This window comes from Fistularia commersonii, chromosome 9, assembly GCF_037954325.1.
Source record: "Fistularia commersonii isolate RoL2024-O1a breed Wild chromosome 9, RoL_Fcom_v1.0, whole genome shotgun sequence".
Lineage (NCBI taxonomy): Eukaryota > Metazoa > Chordata > Actinopteri > Syngnathiformes > Fistulariidae > Fistularia > Fistularia commersonii.
The window spans coordinates 4,839,597-4,867,380 of record NC_141292.1 but is presented as its reverse complement, the minus strand read 5'-3'; the positions used below and the strand labels follow the sequence as shown (position 1 = coordinate 4,867,380).

Below are 27,784 nucleotides of genomic sequence, written 5' to 3'. Positions count from 1 at the left end.
GCAGAGCAGTAAGACATTTGAGTGCAGCTCGGTGTACAACAAACTGCAGGTACAAGGGTAAGTGGCAGTAGATTTAACATGAAAGACAATCCTAAGTAAATTGTGTCCCTGCCATTTGTGGCTAAAAGTGACAACCCATTGGATCAAATTCTTATCATTCCTTTGGTTAGCATTTCCCTTTTTTCATACTATTGGTGAGAAGGGCACAGCAATGACACTAAGTCAGGGTTTCCAAGGAATTTTTAACTGGGCATTATTCTGCACATTCTGAATTATTTGGGTTGAAGCATTGCAGATAAAGGTCTTATCAGATTTCCCCTAATGTGCCTGATATTTCAATTATTTTATCTCCTGAGGTTCAAGTTTGAAGTAGAAATACAACACAGGAAAACAAGCAGTTAAATGCAGATGAATTTAATTTTTAGAAAATTGAACATCCAGTGTCATAGCAACAGCATCACATCACAGTGTCATGCCAGTTGACCTGTTGAAACCAAGAACATGTAAGTTACATCGGTAAAGATGCAATTATGGAATGTAAAGACAAGACTTTTCTTTTTCACGGAAGAACAATGGTGAATGAGGAGTGTGAAGAGTCTTAATACTCCTCGCCCTCCTCCTCCTCTTCCTCCGCGCTATCAATGCCAACTTCTTCATAATCCTTCTCCAGGGCAGCCATGTCTTCTCTGGCCTCCGAGAACTCTCCCTCCTCCATACCCTCACCGACATACCAGTGAACAAATGCCCTCTTGGCGTACATGAGGTCAAACTTGTGGTCAAGTCGGGCCCAGGCCTCAGCGATGGCAGTGGTGTTGCTCAGCATGCACACAGCCCTCTGCACCTTGGCCAGGTCTCCTCCAGGTACCACGGTTGGGGGCTGGTAGTTGATGCCCACTTTGAAGCCAGTGGGACACCAGTCCACAAACTGGATAGAACGCTTTGTTTTGATTGTGGCGATCGCAGAATTGACATCTTTGGGTACCACATCTCCACGGTACAGGAGGCAGCAGGCCATATACTTGCCGTGACGAGGATCGCATTTCACCATCTGATTGGCTGGCTCAAAGCAGGCATTTGTGATGTCAGCCACAGAAAGCTGCTCGTGATAGGCCTTCTCTGCTGAGATGACGGGGGCGTAGGTGGCCAGAGGGAAGTGGATACGTGGATAGGGCACCAGGTTTGTCTGGAACTCGGTCAGGTCCACGTTCAAGGCTCCGTCAAAGCGGAGGGAGGCAGTGATGGAGGAGACAATCTGACCAATCAGCCTGTTGAGGTTGGTGTACGTGGGGCGCTCGATGTCGAGGTTTCTACGGCAAATGTCATAGATGGCCTCGTTGTCAACCATGAAGGCACAGTCTGAGTGCTCCAGGGTGGTGTGGGTGGTCAAGATGGAGTTGTAGGGCTCCACCACAGCTGTGGAGACCTGCGGGGCTGGATAGACTGCAAACTCCAGCTTGGACTTCTTGCCATAGTCAACAGACAGACGCTCCATCAGCAGAGAGGTGAAGCCAGAGCCAGTTCCTCCTCCAAAAGAGTGAAAAATGAGGAACCCCTGGAGCCCTGTGCACTGGTCAGCCTGCAGAGAAAACATTACCATTAAAATGTAGAGAAATCACCTTCCACTATGAAAATCTACAGGACAGCTGACCAACTTACCAGTTTACGAATGCGATCGAGAACCAAGTCGATGATCTCCTTGCCAATAGTGTAGTGGCCACGGGCGTAGTTATTGGCTGCGTCCTCCTTCCCGGTGATCAGCTGCTCAGGGTGGAAGAGCTGACGGTAGGTTCCTGTACGGACTTCATCTGAGGGGCGAGAAACAATGCACAGCAACTGTAAGTAATAATTTGCATATATTGTTATTCAATTGTCCAAGCCATTTCATGAAAGCTGATCTTCATGAAGGCCACAAGGTTCTTCTTCCGTGGGGGAAACATGACTTTACCAATGACAGTTGGCTCCAGGTCCACGAACACAGCTCTGGGAACGTGCTTGCCAGCTCCAGTCTCACTGAAGAAGGTGTTGAAGGAGTCGTCTCCGCCACCAAGGGTCTTGTCACTGGGCATCTGACCGTCCGGCTGGATACCGTGCTCCAGGCAGTAGAGTTCCCAGCAGGCATTGCCCATCTGGGCTCCAGCTTGGCCAACATGCACGGAAATACACTCACGCTGCAGGGGGAAAGGAAAAAAATCATTAATATAGGCTTTTATAATTTCAAAAAACAAAATTTCACTGTTGCTCTATATACAAGGAACACATTTAATCTGATACACCTTAAGCTTAATTTGTTCAGTCCAAACACCAAATGGAGTTTTCAATTTAACCTGAGCACCTTACAGACCCCTTTTTAACCCCCTGAGCTGTAATTTTAAAAATGGGAAAAAGAACGCCATTTAAAACCCAACAAATATTACCAGTTGTCTTGTAATGCTTGTATTTAAGAGAAGACAGGCGTGTATTGTTTGAACCAAAAAAAAACTCGGGAGGCAACTAGCTTGTGTACCCAGTAAGGTAGGATTACTCTACACTTTGCCGCCACAATACTGCACACTTCCGCAGTGCTGCTTTACCGCACTGCTATCTGATGGCGCTAAAATGTCTTCAAACTTTCCTCTCCGGAATTCCCGTGGAAATACCCTCTCGTCCAAGCAACACTAATCGTCGCTTTAGTATTTAATAAAATATAACTGACGAGAATTAACGGGTAAACACATATCTTTTATCGTGTAATAGCTACATTGCCCAGAATTTGAAACTGCGTCAGTACCGTCTGGTGGACCGTGAGTTCAGCGTGACACATGGAATAAAAAAAAAAAACTTTATATAATATCCTCGTTGGACTTTTGTGACGTTTTTCACAAAAATGTAATGATAAATTAATTAAGTCGTGATTCTTTGTTGTACACGGTAGCTGCTTTTGTTATTGCATACCGTACCCGTTTTGATAGAATACCAAAGTACTTTGAAAGTCAAAATAAAAACCCATACTTCTCGCCAAACAATAATATTACCCTTTTATACAAATTTTAATCCTATAGTCACATTTAGAAAATAAATCTTACCATTTCGAAGCTTTTTTGTTTTTGGTCCTTCTCGACGAAGTTTAGGTATCGACCGTAGAAGGTGAATAGGAATGACGAAAGTTAATGGTAAGCACAAAATATGTGCCCCCGGGTTAGCTGACGTGAGCGGACAGCAGGGAACGTTTCCACCAATGAGAGAGAAGCTCTTTCACACTGAAGGATTGTGGGTAATGTAGTTCTTTTTTTCATGACCACAATACACTAGGTGATGATAGATAGATAGATAGATAGATAGATAGATAGATAGATAGATAGATAGATAGATAGATAGATAGATAGATAGATAGATAGATAGATAGATGACTATTAATCACCAGGGGAAAATGAATTGTCATAGCAGTCAGGTACACAGGAAAATAATAAGAAAATGTAAACACAAAAATGCAATAAGCAAACAAATGTAAATCCCCCACAGGGGAAATTCTTTTGTCACAGCAGCATAACAATTACAGTATCAATAAATATGAGTATAGATATAAATAAGAGAGACTATTTAAGATAGCAAATGACATCCATGGATAAATAGACAGTAGAGTGAACAACAACAAGGATAAGAATAAACAACAGAATGAAAAAAAAAGACTACAAGGGTGAGAATAGACAACAACCAAAACAACAACAACATGGAAAAGAACAGAAACAGAGTGACAATAACAATGACAAAACTAAACATCATGCAGTAGGAGTGACACCTACAAGGAGATTAAAAAGATAGACAATGATAAAATTATCATGCATTTATCATCAATGAATGATTAATATCCATTTGTATGATTCTTTAATCTTATATTGGACAACATAAGATGCAATGACAAAAATGTTCCAAAGATAAATACTAAAACATTGGGTTATTTTATCACAGTGGCATTTCCGTGTTTGATTTCTGTTATTTGCCTATTACTTTGAACAATACTGATATTGAAACATCTGGCAAGTCACTGGGCATTTGTCAGAACACTAAACTAGATTGGACAGACAATAAAACTTCACAAAAAGGCCAGAGTGGGCTCTTCGTCCTGATGAGACTGAGGATGTTGACAGCAGGGGGCACCTCTGAGGAGCATGTTTGACACTGATGTGGCATTCTTGACACGTAAAAAAAAAAGGTCCACTTGGTTTCTGATGCAGTATGAGCTGTGACCAAAAAGATAGGGGATAAACAACAACTCCATCCTGGATAGCTCCACCGATGCAGTGGAGATGGCGGGATAAATTACACTGACGGTTTAGTTATCATCTCTGATGCAGATGGAGTCGCCACCCATGCATTCAGTTTGGACAGCAGCATGACTCACCCAAAATAAGGGTTCAATCTTGCTTTCCTTGTTGCAATGGCCAGTCTGCCCAATCAGCACTGTTTCAAATACACAGTAACTGACTGGGATAATTAATTCACACTGCTGCAACAGCACATTTTGCATATATTGAACAACATTTTCTTCCATTAACCACTCAGTATTGGCTATTTTACTTAAATTGATTCTGTTTCTCGACTGTTACAGATTCTACTTACACTGAATACAATTGTTTAAATCTTTTGTTCACTCTCTATTGTTTATATTATTTCACATTGTGTATATTGTAACAGCACAAACAGCACAAACCCAAGATGCATATTTTGAACATTTTCTTACATCAGCCACTCAGTATTTGCGATTTCACTCAAATACATTATTTTCTTTGACTGTTACAGCTTCTACTTACTCTGAATACAATTGTTTGACTCTTTTGTAATCTCTATTGTTTATATTATTTTACCTTATGTATATTGTTTCATAAAATGAAATAAAATAGAATTAAAAAATACAAACAAATTAATTTCCTTAGTTTACATGCAAAATTGTGTTCACCTTACCTGAACAGCATGGTCAATTTTCTCGTTTTGGGTCTAATAAAGGACTAAACAACAACAATTTTCTTCTTTTTGTGAAGAAAATAATAAGATAGATAGATAGATAGATAGATAGATAGATAGATAGATAGATAGATAGATAGATAGATAGATAGATAGATAGATAGATGACTATTAATCACCAAGGGAAAATGAATTGTCATAGCAGTCAGGTGTACAAGAAAATAAGAAAATGTAAACACAAAAATGCAATAAGAAAACAAATGTAAACCCCCCACAAGGAAAAATTCTTTTGTCACAGCAGTGTAACAATTACAGTATCAATAAATATTAGTATAGATATAAATAAACGAGGCAATTTATGATAGCAAACGTCAGATATAGAATATTTTGACAAGTAATTGTAATAATAATAATGACGTAACTCTCAAATCAGATTTCCGATAAGCAAAGACAAACTTTGTGACAGAATAACATGCATTATGCGAGGTAAAGCTCAGAGACTGAAGTGCAAGCACAGCACAAGAATCCGACTGAAGGCGGTTATTATAGACCGCCTTCCGGTTTTTACAGTTTGCACCGAACAAACGTTGCACCGCGGGGGTAACTGTGTTTGCTAACAAACGTACCATTGCGTCACAAGGGGCCACTCTCTAACAACTGATTGGCTCGCCGCTCCCCGTCCCCACCAATCACAGAGCGGCAGCGACTCCGCCCTCGCAGCGTTACTAGAATGGCGGAACACGTAGCAGGAATTCCATGTATGTGTCCCTGACAGCGTCCCGGATGCTCGCAGGGCCTCCCGCCGCCACCGCTGACCTGTTGCCCGGCGACCAGCGACGACCCGCGGAGTCATTTCAAGTGGCGGCAGGCGACTCGGCAGCGGTGTTAACACAGCTGTCAACCGGATGCTTGACTTTTCATCTATTTTGATCCTTGTAACTAGAATAGCGCACTCTTACTCAAGTTTATTTTTTTTATATGTAGAAATATATTTTGCACCATGGATTTGTTTGAATTTCTACATCTGGACGAGTTGTCGCACGGACTGGCCAACTTGTCCATGTATCCCTATTTTGACTTGGCGCACTACATCGTATCTATCATGTCTCTGAGGGAGCAGCCAGGTGAGTGACTCTGGGGCAAAGGTCAGGGACAGGGCGGTTTGCAAGAAGCATGTTCACTCAGGATTGTGACCGCAAACATCATATTACTTTGCTTTTTTTTTCTACGCTGCATTGAGTTTCACTTCTTCGGGGCGACTTTTCGAAGTAATTAATAGCTATTTTAAAAATCTCATATTGATAATCACACCGTGATGATAACAGAACAACCGCAAGACCAAAGGGCCCCATGTAACCTGCAAAAATAAGTGTTAAAGTTGGTAATATAATCACCCATTTGCAACTGGGGCCAGTTCTTTTACTCCTAAATACTCCTATTTATCTTCATTTTGTCATATTTTTCCCTTTCATGTTACAATTGTCGATACACACCTACTTTTTTGTCATATTATGCAAGCCTATAACTTTTGCCCCCCTGGACTTGATCTGTGCAACCTTACAAGACCACATGTGCAAAATGCTCAAGTCTGTATGCATTAAACTCTCTGAATACTATAACCAGTTAATCAACTTGCATGTTTCGTTCGCTGTAGCTTTTAAACAGTACTTAGTTCTTTTTTTGCAATTATCAGTCTATCCCAAAAAAAAGATTTTCAGCCTGCAGCTGCTCCAGATTAACGTCCATTGTCACGGTGAACTCGTGTGGGATAATTGTTTATCGCTGCTCTCTCCATGCCAGTGTGGCTAACCCACGTGAAACAGAAAAGCAGAAATTAGTGAGAACATATTGACGTTGCTCTGGGCCTGTCACGCTCTATTGTACCAGCTCAGACCATCAGCAGTCACAGAGGCAACTATGTTATGTCAATAAGAGACAGTCTGCAGGAACAGGTGGGCTCTGAACAGCATAGCGACTTGATTTTTCCCAACCACAAAAAACGGAGACCACCGCCTACGACTCTTTGTAGTCTGGCCACTCGAATTCTATTTTCGAACTTGCCCCATAAAGAATCTGAGCTGCTGTAACCTTTTAACCCTTTGTCCTTTGCTTCTACAACACATCATAAAAACTATAGGGTCACAATATGCCAGAGTTCAACAACCCCCGCCCCAGTGATTGTGTGTTTGTTGTCACAGATAGGACCGAGGTATTAGCAACTGTGTCAGGTCGGTATCTGATATGAGATGTGCCACTTTGAACCGAGGGCATAGTGAGGATCTGCTGATAATACACCGGGAGGTCCGGGCACAAAATGTCCCACGACGCAACTCCAGTTTTCCAGGCTACTTTTTTTTTTTTTTCCCAAAAAGGAAAGGAATGCTATTATCCAACAAGCCATCCCTGCTTTTCCCCTTCCTTTGTATCTCCCTCCCTGCCTTACCATTGCGGGAGTGCAGCGACGTGGCGCCTTAACTTCTTTTGTATTCAGATTCCTGGAAGAACACACTTAAGTACAGTTAAGAATGGATTCTGCTCCATGCAGAACATCAAACCTGATTTATGGCTCTGCCCTTTCTGCCTCATACTGTTATTACGGTCTGCTTTGGAATTATTTAAACATGTGTGCAAACTGGATTGTACAGGAGGTTGGGAAGACAAGGACTTGGCAGGAGAGTTAGTGGTTAAGGATCAAGCCTGAAATAACCATGCAGTTCCTCCTCATGCAATGCCATGGAGCCAAGAGAAGAGTATTTGAAAAGCTGCGTGCGTTGTAAATAGTGAGAGAAGGATGCTAAAGCTTGAATGACCAAGGCTGGCATTGTGAGAGTTAGTTGAGGATTATGAGAATAAAGTTTGGCAGTTGTGCTCTATGGAGGACAGGAAGGAAGGAGGGGAATATCCAACACACCTTGAGCTAGTCTTATCTTTTTTTTTTTTTTTTTTTTTTTTGTCTCGGTTGTTCCACTGTGAAGCGACTGGTTTTTTGAACAAGTCGTGACAGTTTATGGAAAGTGTGTCACAGGCCAGAGCGTCATGCAAATAAAGCTGGGAAAGAACCTGTCAGGAACAACACATAAGCACATTGAGTGTATGTAGTATTAATTCTACTTATTCAAGGCTGAATTTAGAATTAATGTTGCAGAAATAATGATCCCATTTTGTTACTGAAAATGTAAAAAGTACAAAAAAGTTTAGTAATAATAGCTCTGACTCAGACTATCTTGTTGTTCTCGTCTCGCCTTATGCAAACAAAATATGTGCGTAGTCACAGCGAGTGGAATAAAACTATGGAAAAACTTTCATGACGATATTAGAAATGTTTGTGACATATTATCCCCCTCCTGCTTTTTGCTTTATACGTCTCTGATTTAGTTTATTGTGTTTACGTCATGAAATGTTCACAGTTGTTACTTCCTGTTATACATGATTATCTTCCTGTCTCCGCGTGTTTGTGCCTTGTCCTGCCGCAACCTGCCCACTTTTTTGTTATGTTTATTGTATATGTTTTCTCAGAACCCGCTCCTGTTTATTTTGCACAAGTGTCAACAGGCCTCCATGCTGGATTTGTGAGAAGTAGTTTGTTATGCAAAAGAAGGCACTGGACGTTTGTGCACTGAACATGTCAGGATATCGCCGCTCCCAGTGCACCATTTAAGTGTCATATTAAGTCATTTTATAATCACAAAAATATTTTGATGCAAAATTAATCTTGCTGTCATGGATGAGTCTGAGTTTTGACTTGGATGTTGACCATCACTGAGTTCCTTCGATATGATGAAACAGAGCAAAACAATCTTGAAATAAGAAACGAGTTGCATAAAGACAAATAATTATTTATAGAAATTTAAGGAAAACATACATAAGAAATTTATGAATTGTAGAAACAACTGATTTTAGATGATTTTCTGAGGAATTTTCAAATTTTAAAGATGAGGGAAATTTCTCAAAATATTTGTTGACTCGCTGTGGCGACCCCTGAAGGAAAAAGCCGAAAGAAGAAGATGATTTGGGTCTAGAGCCATTTTTCTGGATGTAAACCTTTGCATCCAAATCCCTTTTTTTAATTTAAATACTTATTTATAGCAACGTAAGGAAAAGGTAGATTTATGAATAATAGAAACAACTGATTTTTAGGTTTTTTTCTGAAAAGTTTTCACATTTTAAAGATGACGGAAATCTCTCAAAGTATTTGGGTCTAGAGCCATTTTTCTGGATGTAAACCTTTGCATCAAAATGCCTTTTTTTTAAATAATCATTTATAGAAATGTAAGTAAAACATAGATAAGAAATTTATGAATTATAGAAACAACAGATTTTTAGATGATTTTTCTGAGGAATTTTCAAATTTTAAAGATGAGGGAAATTTCTCAAAATATTCGGGTCTAGAGCCCTTTTTCTGGATGTAAACCTTTGCATCAAAATGCCTTTTTTTTTTTTTTTTTTTTTTTAAATAATCCTCAGAACTATATCAGATTGAGACAAATGAATGTCTCATCAATCAGACAGTTTTCTGAGGCCTACTCAGAGAGAGTCACGCCTGCAGTCCGGCAACCGCTCAGCTGGCCATCAATCATACTGAGGGAAAGAACAGAGTGACATCAGGTGAGGAAAAATTCGAAACTACGCTGTCGGATATGCACTCATTAGGAAATTGAGAGGCACCAGCTAAGTGACTTCAGGGACGGCGGCAAGAGATAGGCCTGTAATTCACTTCCTGCATCTCCTCCTAGGAATTTATAATCCGTTTGTAATCCTCTGATTAACAGTTCGGTCTCGCTTGCGGCCACGGCGACTCGGAGTGGGCGGACGGCGTGAGCGTAAGCGCCACCTGGCTCAGGTGGAATAGTCGCGGTCAGTTGTTAGTTTATTGGGAGCGGAGTACTAAAACACCTGTAGCCGTGTAATAACATCACCACATGAGAGCAAGAGGAGCGATATTCATTCTTTTATCAGTGTTTTTTGACTTTTTATTTGGTATAAAACCAAAAAATTCACACCTTGACATGGCTGAGTTTACTTTTAACAAATAATGCATGTGGTATTGATTTAGCTAGACAGAATGAGGAGGATCAGAAAGTATTGGAGGTGAAACCAATGTCATTTCTGAATAAGTGGGGATAGTTGGCATTTTGGATATATTGCCGGGGCTGATATTATGCGGTAGTGTAAGATTTTTAAGCTGAGCATCAAATGCTCAGCGACGGAATAAACAAAAGCCAGTCTACAATGTTACCAGTGATATCTGTAAAGGTAAATAAGTTTTATAGAGAGGATGGGCAGAATCTCACTATTGTGCTTGTATTAATAAAACACCTTTTATAGCACAGAGACAATGTACATCAGATACATAAAACACCATAAAATTTTCAGTACAGAGCAGATTGGCTGTCACGCGGAAGTGTTGTTGGTGGTTTTGGGGGGGGCATGTTGTTCAGTCACCATGTGAACTGTTTAAGTGGAAAGAGAGTTTTTTTTTGTTGTTTTTTTAATGGAGCAGGATGCGGCCTAACAAATTACAGTCCGTAAAATCAGGCGATTATTCCGAAAGCCATAAGCTTGAGGATGAACCTGAGGCCAAATGAAGATGGATCAGTCACCGACAGACCCGGGCATTTTACGGCCCGCCGTAACGGCTTGCTTTTTTTATCCGGCCCGCCAATTTATTGTCTTTGAATATTTTAATAAATATTTTCAATCATTATTGAATTTAGAAACTCCTTATTCGTTTCCTTTTGTTTAATTTCATATGGATGATTACATACAAAATAATGTCGGTACATTTATATGATCATCAACAATTTTAAAATTGAAATAAAATGCCAAAAAATATAAAGGTCTAGATTCCGATTTTCAATTTTGTTCAATTTCCATGATACCTAGTTGGCCCGGGCATAAAGGTTGAAAAAGAAATGTGGCTTGTAAGCCAAAATAATTGCCCACTCCTGATCTGGATGTTGAAAGTAAAATTTTTGAATATTTGTAAAAGGTGACGTTAATGGTTGGGGTTGTTTCCCTGCTCTTTTCTCCTGTTCACAAAACCGAAGTATCCCTTTATGAACTGTAATATTTAGTGATACCTCATGAATGGAGTTTCGCCTGCCTGCAGTCACCGTGCTGACAGATACACCTCTGTTCTTGTCCAGGGGCCCTCGAGGTGTCCAGAGTCAGCCCGCTGGCCTGCTGGTTCAGCTCCATGCTCTTCTGTTTCGGGGGAGCTGTCCTGTCTGGGATCATGCTGGCCGAACCTCCCGTAGCACCTTTGTCCAAAAGCACCAGTGTTCTCCACGCCTCCATCATCTGGTAAAAGCCCACGAGTGCCGGGACTAAAACGAGAGGCCCTCCGACACACAAACGTCCCAGTGTCTTTCTCTCCGCGTAAAGCCATGGCCTCAAAAAGACCAATAAGGATTTTTTTGTTCTCAGAGAGAATTACTTATCGCTGCCAAAGATCATCCAAATGGAGTGTGAAATGTGAAAGACTATGAATGAGACAAATAGTTTACTGTGTGCTTGTTAGGGAGTGCCAGCTTTAAATCAACATATCTTTGGATCCCCCTGCTGGTTATAAGTGTAATTATTCTCTGCTCACAATCGGGCACACTGTCTCCCAGTGGCGACAAGTCAACATGGCAGGGAATGGAAACAATAAAATCAAATGTCGTGTAAGTCGTTACATTACGTTACATTACATTACAGTCATTTAGCAGACGCTTTTATCCAAAGCGACTTACAAAAATTGCAATTCAATAACCGAAGATCCAAAGTACCAGTAGTCGTAACTTTTGTTTAGATGGCAAATGGTCTTAACCTCTCAGGCGTTTCAATGTGAAGCAATGTGCTTCACATTAGATTGCAACTATTCTCACACACACACACACACACACACACACATTGATGGCGGCATAGCTGTTGTGTGAGCTCAGCAGGCCACAGATACACATCTTGAAAACAATGACAGTTTTCCCCCTATCCGTGTTTCAATATATAAAGCAACCAGGAAAAAAGTCGGACCCCAAAAAATGAATGTGGCTCTGTATTTATTTATTTTTTTAATTTAAGTAGAATGATAATATTCTTGTACATTTATTTAGTTATTTATTTATTTTTGCTGATCTTTATTCTCTTTTGAGAGTTTTAGGGATATTACTTTTGGCTGCTTTGTGGTTACTACTCACTGATGTCAAAGTCATATTTTTCTGATTTCTTGCATCTGCATTCATGTGATAAATATAAAAAAACATCTTAATGCATCTTGAAAATCATCTCATTCTCTTAACCAGAACCACACATGGCTATATCAGTGCAGAGGGCTTTTTTTTTTTTTCTTAACAACCATGTCACGCATGTTTGCGTCTCTCACAGGTACCTGGTGTTTTACTTCCCCAAAGACCTGGTGTATCGCTGCACTGCCTTGCTGCCTCTCAAACTGGTTCTGTCAGGAATGAAGGAAGTGACCAGGACGTGGAAGGTTCTCGGAGGAGTCACTCAGGCGCACAGGAAATACAAGGACGGCCTGCTGGTCATGATCGCCATCGGCTGGGCCAGAGGTACGACGGCTGTCTGTTTGCACTGTTGGTTCAGCAGAGTCATTTACTTGTCGTATTCTCTCTTGAGTTTTGTTTCATTGTCATTAATGCAAGTGGACAATCTAGTATGAAAATAAATGACAAAACAAATAGAGGACATTTTCTGCATTTGAATTAAAAAAAAAATCCAAAATCACCAATTGAAATGACTTTACTGTTATGGCCCTTTTGTCATTTTGAATCAAATATCAAATCATGTATGGATGGAGGTTGGTTATTCAATATTCAATATGAAATGATTCCCTTAGAAATGGCACATTAGACATTGCCATCAAGCAGTTTTTGTCAAAAAATGTAGAAAGTGAGTTATAACTCAAGAAAAGAACCTCAGGTCGATGTGACCTCATTAAACACGTTTTTTAGCCAGAGCTTGAGATTTCATATTGTCATCATGACCAGGCATCTCTCACACACACACACACACACACACACACACACACACACACACACACACACACACACACACACACACACACACACTTCTGCTGTTATCATCACGTCTGTGATCAATGTTGGAAACAGGAGGTTACAGACGTAGAGAGCCACAATACCAGGCAGAAACAATGATATTACATATGTACAACATACGCGCACACACTCACACACACACACACACACACACACACACACACACACACACACACAACTTAGACTGGAACCCAGTGATGAGCAGTTGCCATAGTGACATCAGGATGGGCAGAGACAGCTTGATTAATATACTGTATATTGTTTTAACGCCCCTGTTTGGGTTTTGAGCCATAATACTCCCCTTTTTTCACATTAGCCAAAGGCAGTAACTTTACCTATGCAGTGTCAATGACGTAATATTATTATTAGTAGTATTATTATTATTATCATCTTGACTCACAAATAATATCAGATGAATAATTTGTATTGTGTCTGGCCTCTCAAGGTGCAGGAGGAGGGCTGATAAGAAATTTTGAACAACTTGTCCGAGGAGTTTGGACGCCGGAAACCAACGAGCTTCTCAAAATGACATAGTAAGTCTGGGTTCGGGGCCAGAGATGGTCAGATCAGTGATTTGTGCATGGATATTCTTTATCATTTTTAAGTTCCTGTGAATGTTGTGAAGTGTGACATTGCTTGATTCCGCATTTCCCCCCCAAACACATCTTTTATTACATGTCTATTATCACAGGTATGAATAATAATCATGACATTGGATGACAGGTGGCAGGTCAAGAATCTGGAGTGCTCAAATCACATCCTTGCCATTTTAATTTTAATGGATTCTTATTTCTTATTCTCAGTTTGGACAGAGAATAATTCAAATGATGACTAAAGGTTCAGTGGGATTCTTTCAAAATAAGGCATAATTTAATTTCCATTGTACAAATAATGAAGTTTAAAGGCAACAAAGTCCGGTTGAAAACATCAACCTTAAATGGAAACATACACTATATATATATATTAGCAAAATAGAAGTTATTACTGAGAATTTATTTGAAAAAAATTAAAGTGAATACAAATTTTGAGAAAACTTTGAAACAATTTGAAATGCAAATTCTAAACATGCTGTAAGTCAGAAGATATGTCAAAAGCTTATTATTTTTTTCCTTTTCCCACCATCACTGTAATGATATAATTTTTAAATTACAGTAATTCTCTCAAGACTAAAGGCTCTTGTCTGGACTCTTAAGTTGGAATTTGGATTTCTGTGAGTTCAGAATTCAGTGAATAGCCATAAAAACCTGGGTTCCCAAACCAGAATCCAACAAGAAATAAATAGATAAATTAGATTAAATGCTGCAAACAGTCCTTGCAGGGTCAATTTGTGTTAAGGTTGTGTAATAGCAGATCTTCTAACAATTTGACAAATCCAAGCAAGCTGTTTGCTGTAATTTGATCCATATTCGATCAAATTGAATGCCCCCTGATTGAATTAAACTGAATTTTGTGACCAGAACAATCTATAACATCGGCGGTAGTGTTTTATTGTTGAAATATTTGATACTGTTTGGTGATGAAGTGTTTACTTTTTATCCTCAATATTCACTTTACAGATGTGTTTATTTTCCTAGATGTGGAACTATTCCTTTAAACCGATACTCAACAAACCTAAAGGAATAAGCCTAGTATAGATGTCATGTGTCTGCTGTGAGTGTGTGCGTGTGTGTGTGCATTGTCATCCTCGTCATTTTCAATATTATTTATCATATATCGCATCTTTGCATGTTTGTTAAGCCCCACCAAGATCACCCTGATAGGCGCGGTGCTGTTTGCTCTGCAGCAGACCCACTACCTGCCTCTCCAGAAGCACCACTTGATGCTGTTTTACACCGTCTTCATCGTCGTCAACAAGGTCAGTCCGAGGTGTCGTGTGACCTTGAGGAGGCAACGGCGAGAAAAAAAAAAAAAAAAATGAAAGTCTGCGGTGGCAGCGGTGTCCGAGTCTCCTAATGACCGTTCTCTTTTTTTTTTTTTTTTTAAGTTTTTTTTTTTTCCTATGGTTACTCACATTAGCTTGGTATTACCTTCAAGACTTGGGCTTTTGCATCATTTTCATCAGCTTGCATCATCTCTTCCTTCTCTGGGAAACTTGTGCTCTTGACTGAGACACAGATATATATCAACCGCGTCTCCTTTCAACTCTCACTGTTACTTCCCTCCGACTCTGATCTGTCAAATTAACGTCGAGCCATTTCATCACATTTAAGAGTTCTGTCTGAACGTGTTTATTAGTTTTTCTTCCCTGATGCTGCACATCTGAAGGTCTCGTCACGTAATAGATGTAAACACTAATACGGAGACGGTAGCGCTTTTGTATGCAAAAGAGGTCAAAGTCAAGGTCCTTGATAGGTTCCACTTCTATTTTCGTGCAAGTGGGGTTAGGCTATCAAAATGTTTTGAAAGTCTTATTTCAAAGTGTATCGATTGAATTCTTTAAGATGGATCAGCTGAAGCAATAGCGAGCCATATCAGTTAATTTCCCCAGCCAAGTTGCCGGATATATATATATATATATATATATATATATATATATATATATATATATATATATATATATACACTTGATGAAAACAGTCCATGATAAATATTAAATTTACAGACTTTTTACCCATCACTTGGCTTTGTGATGACATCACTCATTTTGATATTTTCAACATACATTTTCTTTATGCGGCGGTTAGCGCTTCGCCCTCGCAGCACGAAGGACCCTGTTTTGATTCCGACCTCTCTGTGTGGAGTTTGCGTGGGTTCCCTCCGGGTTTATATATGGCAGGTTAATTGGAAAAAAATTGGGAAAATTGCACTGAATGAGTGAGTGAGCGGATGACAACCAGGATCCCCCGCAACCATGAGCGCAGGATAAGCTGCAGATGATGGTAATTATTATTATTATTATTGTCCTTCATTGTCCATACTTGCTTATCCTGCGGGTCGGGTTGTGGGATGCAACCGATGGCCAGTCAATCACAGGGCTACATAAACAAGCATTACAATCATTATCATCTTCATCAAAGTTTTGTCGCATTCAATGGATAGCAACATGAGTATTCATGAATCAACATATTCTGTGAAATGTCACATGAAAGAATACCTTTTTAATCTGTGACATTTTCCTTTTCAGACGTGGATGATGCTCACAGGGACCTTAACGTCGCCCTTCGCGGCCATCGAGTCCCTCGTCTACAGGACCCTCTTCGCTGGCAGCTGCCGCTACGCCTCCCTCACCGGCGAGAGAGCGGCCATCGATAGCGGGACCTCAAAGAAGAACGCATCGAACACCAAGACCAAAGAAGGGGCAGCGGGGAAGAACGTCTCCGATTCTCCCGGTAAAGGGAAAAAAGGACCTCGTAAAGCCAAAGATGAGTCGGAGACGATAGCGAGAAAGAAGACCGACTAGCCGGCCTCAGCCCCTTTGGCATCGTGTCACCTCCAAGCGGGTTTGGTGGAGTCATTTCTGATTCACTTCTGTCAAGTCAGCTCACTCAAACTTTGTTTTTTTTGCCCTGCTGGCTAGAACTATTACCATTGCTTTGCTAGAATGCGATCCACAATCAGAGAATTTGGATACGTGCTGACTCCAATCAACTCCGCGTTTTATTCTAGGGTAATGGCCCCATCCTTAATGTACTGTGATATTAATGCTGTCGGGTCTGAATACTTTCCTTGAGCTGATTGCGCACTTGCAGAACAATGTGTAGCTTAATTTTTCATCAATATTTATAATCATGGGGGGGTTGATTATTTTATTTCAGGGTTTTTGGGAACAGTGCTGCGCACCTGCAGAATCGATTGTCTTTCTGTATATATCCTCCTTCTTGTAAATATTATATTTCTTTATATGCTGGGAAAACATTTGTAAAGAGATTATATGAAAGTCAGATGTTTTTATTCTATTTATGAAAAAAAAAAAAAAAAGGAATTGCACTCTTGAATGTATGTCAGTTCAACAACTTTTTTTTTTTTATCGTCTCCTTTTGCTTCGGTGAATGCTTTGGATTGCAACTGAAAGCAAGAGATTAAAAAGTTTCGACGCACCAGTCGACGTATTCCCGTCATTCCCCGTATCGAGACCTGTCACACCGATGTGTAAATTCAGCCGATCTTTAAAAACTAAAATACGATTTTAATCAAGATGAAAGAAGTAAAAAAAAAATTGCTATGCACGTTAAGTGTTTGTGGTGTGTTGACAGAAAGCAGTACAGTGCCCACATGGAACCGCTCCCATAGACTGAAAAACATTGCATCAGTGTAACATCAGCACCTGATTGATACTTCAACGCTACCAGCGAGAGATCCCTCCAAATCTCCCCCAAATTCTCATCTGTGTAACCCCAGACAGCAACAAATCCCCCTGTGAATACAAATTAAGAAGAGAGGAGGGTGTCAAAGGAAAAAGGGGAGACATGGAAAAGATGATCAAAAGCCAGACTGTTTCAGATGATGTACCTGCCCTTAATTTGCCTGGAGTCTGAAGATGTCAGGTGCATATGTGTCAATTACAGGTCTTTCAAAGTGTTTGCGGCAGAACTGCTTTGTGTTAATAAAACTGTTTGACCTAGAAAACCGAGAGGCACGTGAACGAGCCGCTGCTTCCCTCACGCTGCCCCCGATGACACGAAGACAGGTGACATGATGACGGCTCAGAAAGCTGAAAGTTCCCAGACAATTCCCTTAATGAGGTCCGGACCTGCGTGACCCCGACCACAATTATTCGGCGAGCCGCGCGGCTCCCCCACTGTCGAGCCTGCACTCCTTTCACCTCGACTTCTTGCTCCGCGGGCTTCACCTGCCCTTCAGTGCGACCTTCCCTGGGTCCCTTTTTTATCCCCGGAGTTCTGCCCGTTTTCTCGATGTTGACGATGATTCGATCTGTAATGTGTCCGCGCAAGTTGGGCACGTGCATTTCACAACTTTATGGACCATAAGATGTGTACAACATGACAAAGCGGGGCAATATATACAATTAGTATACAGGACTGTCTCAGAAAATTTGAATTTTGTGATAAAATTCTTTATCTTCTGTAATGCGATTACAAAAACAAAAATGTCATACATTCCGGATTCATTACAAATCGACTGAAATATTGCGAGCTTTTTATATTAGAATTAAATATTAAATTTAATATTTAATATTAAATATTAAATATTTAATATTAAATTATCTTAATATGGCTGATTATGGCTTACATCTTGAGAAAACACAAAAATCCTATCTCAAAATATTAGGATATCATGAAAAAGTAATTTTTTTTTTTTTAATTGCATTACAGAAAATAAAGAACTTAATCACAATATTCTAATTTTCTGAGACAGTCTTGTATTTGGACTTCCTATATTTGATTGTGTTTGTATCTATTAAACTGTATTTTCCCTTGTTTAGATATACAAACTATTTATGGTAATAATAGTCATTCTATCATGAGAAAAGTCCTCAATATATAATGGATTTTAAATTTGGACAAAACTTGAAATTATTGTGGACAAAAAGAAACCAACAAATGAACAAATAATGTTGCATAAGCTACTTGGTATCAGATGTGTAGTTGTTCAAACCCACTGCAAACAGGTATCCAAAACCAATCCCTTTAATGATATCAATTTTTAATTTCACCTGACCATGTTGTTCTTAATATGCAGTGAAAAGAACATAAAACAACATCTACAGCACACCCTCATGCACAAATCATGCGCACAAATACGATCTGCTCACCCAATGCAAGTCGAGGGAGTGGTTTCGACCCCAAACTAAGTCCAGGAGGCCATCGGCATATTTACCAACATAAAATGAATTGATTCTCAAGGTTACCCTTGGTCATTGCGTTGTATTTAGCAAAAATCAAGACACATCGCCAACGTGTTTTTCAGAGTAAAAATCAAACTATATATCATTCATATAGAAGTTTAGCTTATGTGGTTCTGTATCTTTTTAGTCGATCCGAATAATACCGAAATAATTGCTTGTTAATTGTTAAGGCAAGCGAAACTAAATGATAAATAAATACATTAATTTTTGTAGATAAATACATTTCGTCATTATCTATACTACTTATCCTGCACTCGGGGTCACTGGAGTCTTTCCCGGATGGCATCGAGCGAAAGGTAGGGGTTCATCCTGGACCGGTCGCCAGTCGTCACCCTGTCGTTCAGTCATACAGAGACACACAGCTAAAACCCCCCTGTAAGAATTCTATCAGGTGGAATTGCCAAGCACTTATAAATGTTATCCTTTTTACCCCCCTCACTTATTTTGATCAGCGGAATTTTGGTTGTTTTAACAATCCAGACCGAAAGCCTTTAGGCCTTTCGAGTCAGCGGTCCACATTCACTGTAACCAACCTCCCTGTTGAGATCCGGTCAGAGAAAAAAAAAGAAGAAAACCTCCTCTTAAAATTCGCCCCTCTTTGAGAATTAAATTTTAAACCCTTGCGTTCATCTTAATATTCAGCATGTCAAATCATCTTGTATTGTGTTTATTTATTTCCTTTGGAGGAAACTTGTTATTGTGGCAGAAACAGCCGTATCACACATACATTAAAAACAAAATATTTAAAAATGCATTTCTGCTGGGAATATATTTTTATTTTGCGCTCGATATATTACTTGTGGAATCCATCCTTGTCAAGACTTCTAGCAGAATCTATAAAAATGCAAATACAGTTCACCTCCCGAGTGGCAGTGGGATCAGCGGTAATCAACAGCAGACAAAGTGACTGCGGAACGATGTGCGAGACTCGAGTCGAATGGAAACATCGGTGCCGTACCAGGGTTTGCTCGTCCAACAGCCGTTGCGAGTAAAAGGCCGAAGAACCTGACGATCCTGATATAAACCCCTGACGATGCGTCACAAATTTACCGTTGGTCTGTCGGCGATATGCGTTCACCTTAATTCGACGCCTTCCTCGAGTCAGATGACGATAAGATCGTGTCTCATGTTCCTCTGGATGCATTCGGTAACTGCCAAGAAAGGATTAGCTGACAATTAGCGAGATGGCGTGGAAAGACTGCTGACCCAAGGGGTACGTGTTTGATGAGTTTGCTAGCCGGTGAAGCTACCTGCAGGTCAGATAGAATGGAAGAGCCAATTCCAGCATACAAGTCAAGTGACCAGAGGTGAGTCTCTTGTTTGTGCCCATCTTACCAAAAACCTGCACGTCTGAAGAACAACAATGGAGCAAAGAGGGAGGCCGCTAGAGGGAGGGCTGAAGAAGACGAGGAATGGTGCAGGACCCGGCCTCAGGGTAGACAGCCTGGACCCTGGACTCTAAATTAACAGTCTCGGGGGGAGGAAGAAATAGTGGTTACTCTTCTGCCCTGACCAGGTTTAATCTCAGAATCCACCTGAAATTTATAGTCCCCGAGAACAGTGCTGGCCAACACTCCATAGATTTACACCGGTAGGAAACTATACTGGTAACAGCCTTGTGAACTTTATATCAATTCTCTCAACATGGAGGTAGTCCCCATTCGACCAAACCTCCCAAAAAAAAATCAGAGTTTTAAGGCAGAGTTTGATCCCGCAGAGTCCGTCTGTAGACGGATCATCCTCCCACTGCCGACCTAAGGGTAGACATACAAACGCAGAGAGATCACCCAGAGAGAAATGATTAACGCCAAAGTCTTTAATACCCAAACCGTCAGCTGTGGTGCAGAGGAGAAGCCAGTGGAAAGTATATGAATAAGTCCAAGGTCAAACACAAAAATCCAGCAAACCAGGGAACCAAATCCAGCCTGGTGAGCACAAAAGCAATAATCCAGAAACAGTCTGAGGTTAATAATGTGGAAACTCACTGGGGACAGACATTAGGGAAACACAAGGAAAGGCTGGAGCAGGAGGATGATGATCTGCCAAACTGGAGGAGGGGAAGACAGGACACTGGCTTTGTCTTAGTGTGTGTGTGTGTGTGTGTGTGTGTGTGTGTGTGTGTGTGTGTGTGTGTGTGTTAACAGTGACAACACGCACCTGAGACAAATCAGGATGAACACAAAAACAGATTAACCAATAAAGCACCGGGGGATCAAACCAGAGGGAGAGAAAACACCAGGAGGAAGCAGAGGGTACATCAAAATCCAAGGACCAGCAGAGGAACCAAAACGCCATCTGAAACTGAGATCATACGCCGCGGCAACGTCACGGAGCATCACATCAAAACGAGATGGGGTTCACGACAGCCGGCCGCCCGTCTCCTCACCTGCGCCCGGCGGTTCGGCATAGAGGAAACTAGGTCAGTACAGAGTGACCACTAGGTGACACCAGAAAAGACATTTGTTTCTTGGAAAATATTATAATTCAAACCAAACGTGGCGCTTTCGGGGGTGACTTGCCGAACCCCCTCGAATGTAAATCAAATCTGTGTGAAACTCACATAATGTGCAGATTACATTGATAAAACTTTGGTGTATAAGACCTAAAGAATGGACAATTGAGAGCTCACAGATGTCTAGCTGAGGCAAACACACATAACTTGTAAGTTTTTACGTTGTTTTTCAGAGATTCACAGGTTGTCTCTGATTCTAAATGTAGAAATATAGATGCAGAACAGTTAGCATTCATTTATATCCTGCCTTCAGGGGGCTGCAGCCTGTCCCGGCTGTGATTGGCCGGCAGCAGGGAGGCGGGGCTCACATGGACCGGCCTCCAGCCAATCACAGGGCCACCTATAGAGGCATGCAAATGTTCCCTCTGTCATTCACACATCTGGGCAATGAGGGGTCTTAAATCAACCTACTGCATGTTTTTTGACCAGGGGAGGAAACATATAAAGTCCACAACAGGGATGTCCTACCTCTCAGGTAGACGCGCTAACCACCACGCATTCTTATAGCTTATTTTTTGTGTATGAGAGTAGTTAAATTTTCCAAATTTCTCCAGAAACAATATGAACCGTCAACCGCTACTTACCGTCATATCCGGGGGCCGGATCAAATTTTTAGTTGACTGTTGATATTTGATTTATGGGTCTGAACGCCAAAAAGGATGAAAAAAAAGGTTATTAGAAGCTTTAAGGCAATATAAGATTAAATCCAAATTTTATGAGGGACTTGCTGATTAAATGTGAAGGCTCCTTTGAGTTAAGCATATGCATTTGTTTTTACCTTGCTATCATTATTGTTAAAAATTATACAGCAGAGTAATTCCACATCAGGGAGGTAAATATTTCTCAGTCAGAGGCCAAAATGAAGGCCACGGGTAGATATTTACCTTGTATCGACTCGGTTTAGGCGTGGAAATGTGATACATCCTATTGAAAAAGACACAACCAATGCGACGCAGCCGGTTCTATTTTTTTTAATCCTTACATCCTTAACACACGGTCTCAGATGGACATAAGGACACATTGATTTTTTTTTTTTTTAACTCCACTAGGGGGGCAATAACTCAGTTACAGATGCATCTGAGGCTCCAGAGGGAGTTGCCGTGTGATGCAGGGCGGGCGATGACCACTTGGTGGCGTTGGGAGGCATCAACTTTGATGGCTTGATGCCTGGGAACTGACAGGCTCGCCAGCAGCTGCAGGCAAGAAGGGATGGTGACAGGAGGGGACCCTTTTGTAGAACCAATGGTAGCTGCCTGTCCACGAGAGCGTGTGTGGCCCTGTTTAGCCGTGCTTGTGAGGATCGACCGTTCTCTGCGCGCCGTTCATGTGAGGACATTTGACAAATGGAGAAAAATACTTGAAAGCATATTGGTTCTAGTTGCAGTTTTGGTTGCAGCGGGGGAAAAAAAAAAAAAAAAACAGAGGGGAAACCAGCCGAGCTGCAAACGTGTGTGCACTTTAGTTCGCCCCTGCATGGCCATGTGGCACATAGAGCAGCAACAAAGGCTGAGTCCATCAAAAAGGCACAAAGAGCTTCGGGGCACACACACTCATGCACCTAGAAACACACATGCACCACACATTCTCCCACCAAATCCCTGCAGCCGCTGGCGAGCTAGGTGCTTTGTTTTTCACTCGTTCTCCACAGAAACTAACAAGACCTGCTCGCACATTCATACCTCCGTCACCACCTTTGCCAACCAGTCAATCAAGGGTTGTCCACATTTACTGCAAATGCATGGGGTAATACTTGAAGGACATATTCCTGTACAAACCATGACATTTCTTGCGTGCAACTATGCATGCGTGACAGGTTAAAATAGCACTTGTGTCGATTTATCTTGTCCTGAGACAAAATGTAAGTATAGTCGTTGGGCTCTTGAGCAGCCCTCAAAATGCCAATAACAACAAGTTTTAAAAGGCACATTTTGGCACTCTGTGCATATATATATATTTGTCATTGTTTGAACAACATGTTAAATCATCAATAAATGTTGAGTCATTGTGGTCATCAGCTGAAGTGGTGTCTTATAACATGACTGCAACTGGATGAGCATAAAGCTGCAGAGGAAGTGATTCACTGAACACAAAGGAAATGGCATTGGGCCATTTTTCGACACTACAGGTAGCCTGAGGGGACATTCGCTGCTTTACTGTCCATAGTTTCCCAAAGTTTTTGCCTTCGCTGAGTGTAACTTTAACCAAGGTAACATCGTTACTCGTGGGGATTAGGATGAATTAAAGTGTTTTCAGTCGCTTTTCAAAACAAAAACCTGTCCTCAGCGCTGATGCTAAAATTACATTCTGCCGTTTGCGTCCATCCCCGGGAGAAAAAAAAAGAGCAAACATTCATTTACAATCCTGCTACTTCACATGAATCCCTGCTAATCCTGTTGATTCTTCATCATCAAGACATGTAGTGCAGATATTTCTGTGATCATCATGATTAATGTCACAAGTTACAGACAGAATCAACCCCGTTATATTTTTTTGTTAAATTAATTTTGCATTAATCTTGTATTTTCTTATCTTAACCTCTATCTCCATTTACTCAGTGCAACACATAAAAAAGGCATATGATAGATAGATAGATAGATAGATAGATAGATAGATAGATAGATAGATAGATAGATAGATAGATAGATAGATAGATAGATAGATAGATAGATAGATAGATAGACAGATGTATTGATAGATTGAAGCAGTGTTCTCATCATAGGAATATATATAATATATGTAATATTTTATACACACACACACACATACACACAGAATTAGATTTATATATACATATACACATATGTATTTGTGTATATGTATATAGAATGGGGTGATAAACATACATACACACACATATGTATATATGTATATATATTGGGAGAGCGAGAGAGAATTTACAAAATCAGATGGTTGAGGTAGTCAGATTAAATAAATGAAGAATATGCTCTACTCTTTATGACTGCTATGTTTGTGAAGGTATAGTATGTCTCGGAAACAAAGCTCAATTTAACCAAACTATTTGGTTTGGTTGGGTGTAAAACAAAAGGATATCCTTGACATACTTTTTTTTTTATTCAAAATTAATTATTCAATCCTGTTATCAACTTTTAAATTAGAAATAGTCCATCTTACACTGTGAGCAAATATCCTTCCATCTATTCAAATTACAAATGACATTGTTATGTGTCGAAAAGTCTGCATGCTGACGCTGTCTCCCAACACTGTTTCAACTGTTTCCCAACACTTCCTTTTTTTAACGATCAAAGTGTGTATCTTTTAATCCAAAGTTTTGCCAAAAATCATTCCAACGGTGATGCAACCCGACTCATTATTTCCTGATGAAAGTGAGGAGGGAGCAGCTCTGGACCACACAGGAAAAAGACTGTCAGGGAAGTGAGGGAGGAGGAAGCAGACGGAGGACAAAAACAGACGGAGGAGAATATTAAGCGGAAGAGGAAGAAAAATGTAAGGGGCATGTAAGAAGAAGTCACATGAGGGCATCATGACAAAGGTCTGGTGTTGGGCACTGGATGTTTCTCTCTCACTTCCTTGCACACGCAAACACACACACACACACACACACACACACACACACACATGCATGCATGTATGCGCACACTCGGCATTATCCCCGGAGAGCTCACACCAAATGGCCTGTGTCTACCACTATTCAGTATCTGACTTGAAAAGAACAGCTGCAAGGGGAATGACAAAAAATGGAGCTACTGTAATCTGACTGCAAGCTGGCGGTGGGTAAATGAAAGACATTTTTCACACCCGCGCATAAAAAAAAATAAACTTTTGTGATGATATTTCAGTTGGAGGGTTTGCAAACATAACATTTACCGTCTGATTGCTGTTGAGAAACATCCTGTTTCAATCCGACACTCGCCAACTGTGTTGCTGCTCGTGTTGTGAAGATTGAATTTTGTGTAATCAGCTCAACTTTATGCTGGGATTGATTTTCATGAGGTTTAGGTTCCCGCAACAAAGTCTGTCTTCCAACCAACCCTCGGGGACTGATGTCTTGAATCAAATCTGACGGCAACGTGGCGTATTTACATTTCAAATAATAAAGGCAATAAATACATTCATTAAATTCAATGTCCTATGGAGAGCTCTGCATTGCACTTGAGGGCATATTTGGAAATAAAAACTTAGAAACTTTTCCAATTCTTCTGTTAACCCATCGCAACATTGCGAATCAATGAAAGAAAATAAATGATAAGAAGATACATTTATTTTTGATTTTTAAGAGCAGACGCCCTCTCTTTTTTTAAGAGCAGGATTTTTTTTTTCAGAACGCTTATAGTTAGCTCAAAGATCTGCTATAGGCTTACTCTGCTGAGGATATCCATCAATTCATCAATTCATAATTCATGACCTTATGTCTTCTACTGAGTCCCTGAGCTCCCAAGGGGCGCGGCCTGAACTGCTGCAGCATCTCGCCGGGCGTCCGCCATTGCTATTTCTTTTGTAAATATTAAAGCTATTATCATCTCACATCGGATATTACCATGTAACTGTTAGTGCGACTGTTTTTATCAGTATGCGATCATCGTGTCTGTCCCTCCCAGCTCTCGTTCCCCCATCTATCTCGATCACATCTTTTGCTTTCAATCCGTTTGTCGTTCCCTTTCGGCGCCAAACGGACGAGGCAGAAGGCCGCATTTAAGCTGGGATCTGTCCAAGGTTTACAAGTTTTTTAGCCTTTACGTTGCAATAATCGGCCTTGTCATCACAAGGGTATATGTGAAGATTCTCTTATTTCATCATCATTAAATGGCACTTTCTTTTCTTCTAGCTTTTCCTCCCATTTCTCCTCGCCTTGTTGTTTTCTACTCCTGTCAATATTTCCCCTCTTCAGCACTCTTCATCTTCCTCTCCGGCCTTTTTGTACCGGATATTACACTATTAGATGAAATAATTTGGCAAGCAGATTCCAGTGATCTGCTTCAATTTAATATTTTATCTCCAAAACATTGTACGGAACATTACGCTCTAGGGCTCTGTTTTTGGTATCTTTCCTGTGTAATAGAAAGCATTATGCTAATGTTATCTAATTGGGACCCACATATGAGCCTGAAAGGTGGATATCAGCCTGAAAATGATGATTTACCGCTGAGTGGTCACTCGATTTGAACATTTATCTGTCAGGCGCTGACTTTTTAAGTCACATTTGGAGTTGTTTTTTTTCCCCCACCCTGTGTTAATAGAAATGATAACTTTTAATTTCACAAAATGACATTACAATTCCAAATTGTACCAAATTTAATTCATAAATGATATTCTCATAGTTACATGTGCGTGGTTTTGTCTCCGGCCGGAGCAAGTTTCGTGGAAATCACGCTGATAAGTTGACGATCGCCGCTGGTTGAGTTTTCCACGATGGTTTTAGCAAAGCAAAGTAACTTCAAGTGGGGAGAAGGAAGAAGAAGAAGATGTCGAGTTGGTGGAATTTTTTCGTGACAAATTCTTTGTTTGTGTGCTGTCGCAACAATGACGGAGTGGAAATAATGAGAAAAGGAACACAAATAATAGCATGGGCTCGGATCCATTCAACTTTGGTCTTTACAAATTTCACCGCAAAGAAGATTGAAGGAAATAGCAGAGCACGCCGTGGCTCCTTATCCCGAGTGTGGTTTCTATCCGAGGCCAAGGAGAAGCTTGAGATTATCGATGTCCAAACTAAATCCCTTGGCGTTTCCCTGCTTGAGATCTCAACACGGCCTGAGCGGGCGGGGATTAAACCCGGAGACCGAGAAATTAGCGGCGGAGGAAGAGAAGGCTGCGTCCGAGGAGAGAAATTCTCCTCGCGGAGACTCGAGGTTAAGTTTGAAAATAATAGGGTCAAACTGATATCGAGTCCCTAAAGAAGGGACTAAGTGATGATTGAACATATCGGCGACATCGGGTTTCATAGTTTTAATGAAAAAGGAATTGAATTCTGAAAGTGGGCCTTTCTCTATGGAGGCTCCACGTGTCTGCATGGGATTCCTCCCAGAGTCCAAAAACATGCAGAAGGTCCGTTTGAGACCCAGACACGTGAATGAGTGAGTGAGTACGTCTCTGTATGTGACCTTGTGATTGGTTTAGGGTGAACCCTGCCTCTAACCCAGGGGTCGGCAACCCGCGGCACCTTCATCTTTACACTGCGGCTCCGAGTGGCTTGGGAAAATTAAATTATAAATATTTAATTGAAGTATATTTCATTTGTGTTAATTCCTTTTTTTTAACTTTTAGTTCGAAGTTGGAAGATTATCGTGATCTTGAAATATTAAATAAAATTAACTTTATTATTTTTCGCCACTCAAAATAACGTCACCCTCGCGGAAGCCTGTATACCCGCCAGCCGGTAAAGTCCCGATTTGCAGATGCTGTGCGTTCAGGAGCAGAAGTCCCATAAACTAGGTAAAAGAAATATTTATGAAGATATTTTGCAAATATTTACTTTTTATTGTTTACTGACAC

The 27,784-nt window shown here is 40.6% G+C and overlaps 2 protein-coding genes across 2 annotated transcripts; one reads left to right on the top strand and one right to left on the bottom strand.

Annotated features, from left to right (window-relative positions):
• Positions 1–398: 398 nt before the first annotated feature.
• LOC147231027 (tubulin alpha-1A chain-like) lies at positions 399–3,183 on the bottom strand. The gene is made up of 4 exons (XM_086152085.1): positions 3,063–3,183; positions 1,946–2,168; positions 1,657–1,805; positions 399–1,576 (listed from the first exon to the last, which is right to left on the bottom strand). Exons 1-4 carry the CDS (start codon positions 3,063–3,065, stop codon positions 599–601), a joined length of 1,353 nt encoding a protein of 450 aa, XP_086008211.1. The 5' UTR covers positions 3,066–3,183; the 3' UTR covers positions 399–598.
• Positions 3,184–5,676: 2,493 nt separating this feature from the next.
• On the top strand, positions 5,677–17,035 carry tmem38b (transmembrane protein 38B). Its single transcript, XM_086152099.1, has 6 exons — positions 5,677–6,062; positions 11,085–11,241; positions 12,304–12,488; positions 13,441–13,528; positions 14,733–14,850; positions 16,120–17,035. The coding sequence occupies exons 1-6, from the start codon at positions 5,939–5,941 to the stop codon at positions 16,393–16,395; spliced, it is 948 nt and encodes a 315-aa protein (XP_086008225.1). The 5' UTR covers positions 5,677–5,938; the 3' UTR covers positions 16,396–17,035.
• The last annotated feature ends 10,749 nt before the right edge of the window (positions 17,036–27,784 follow it).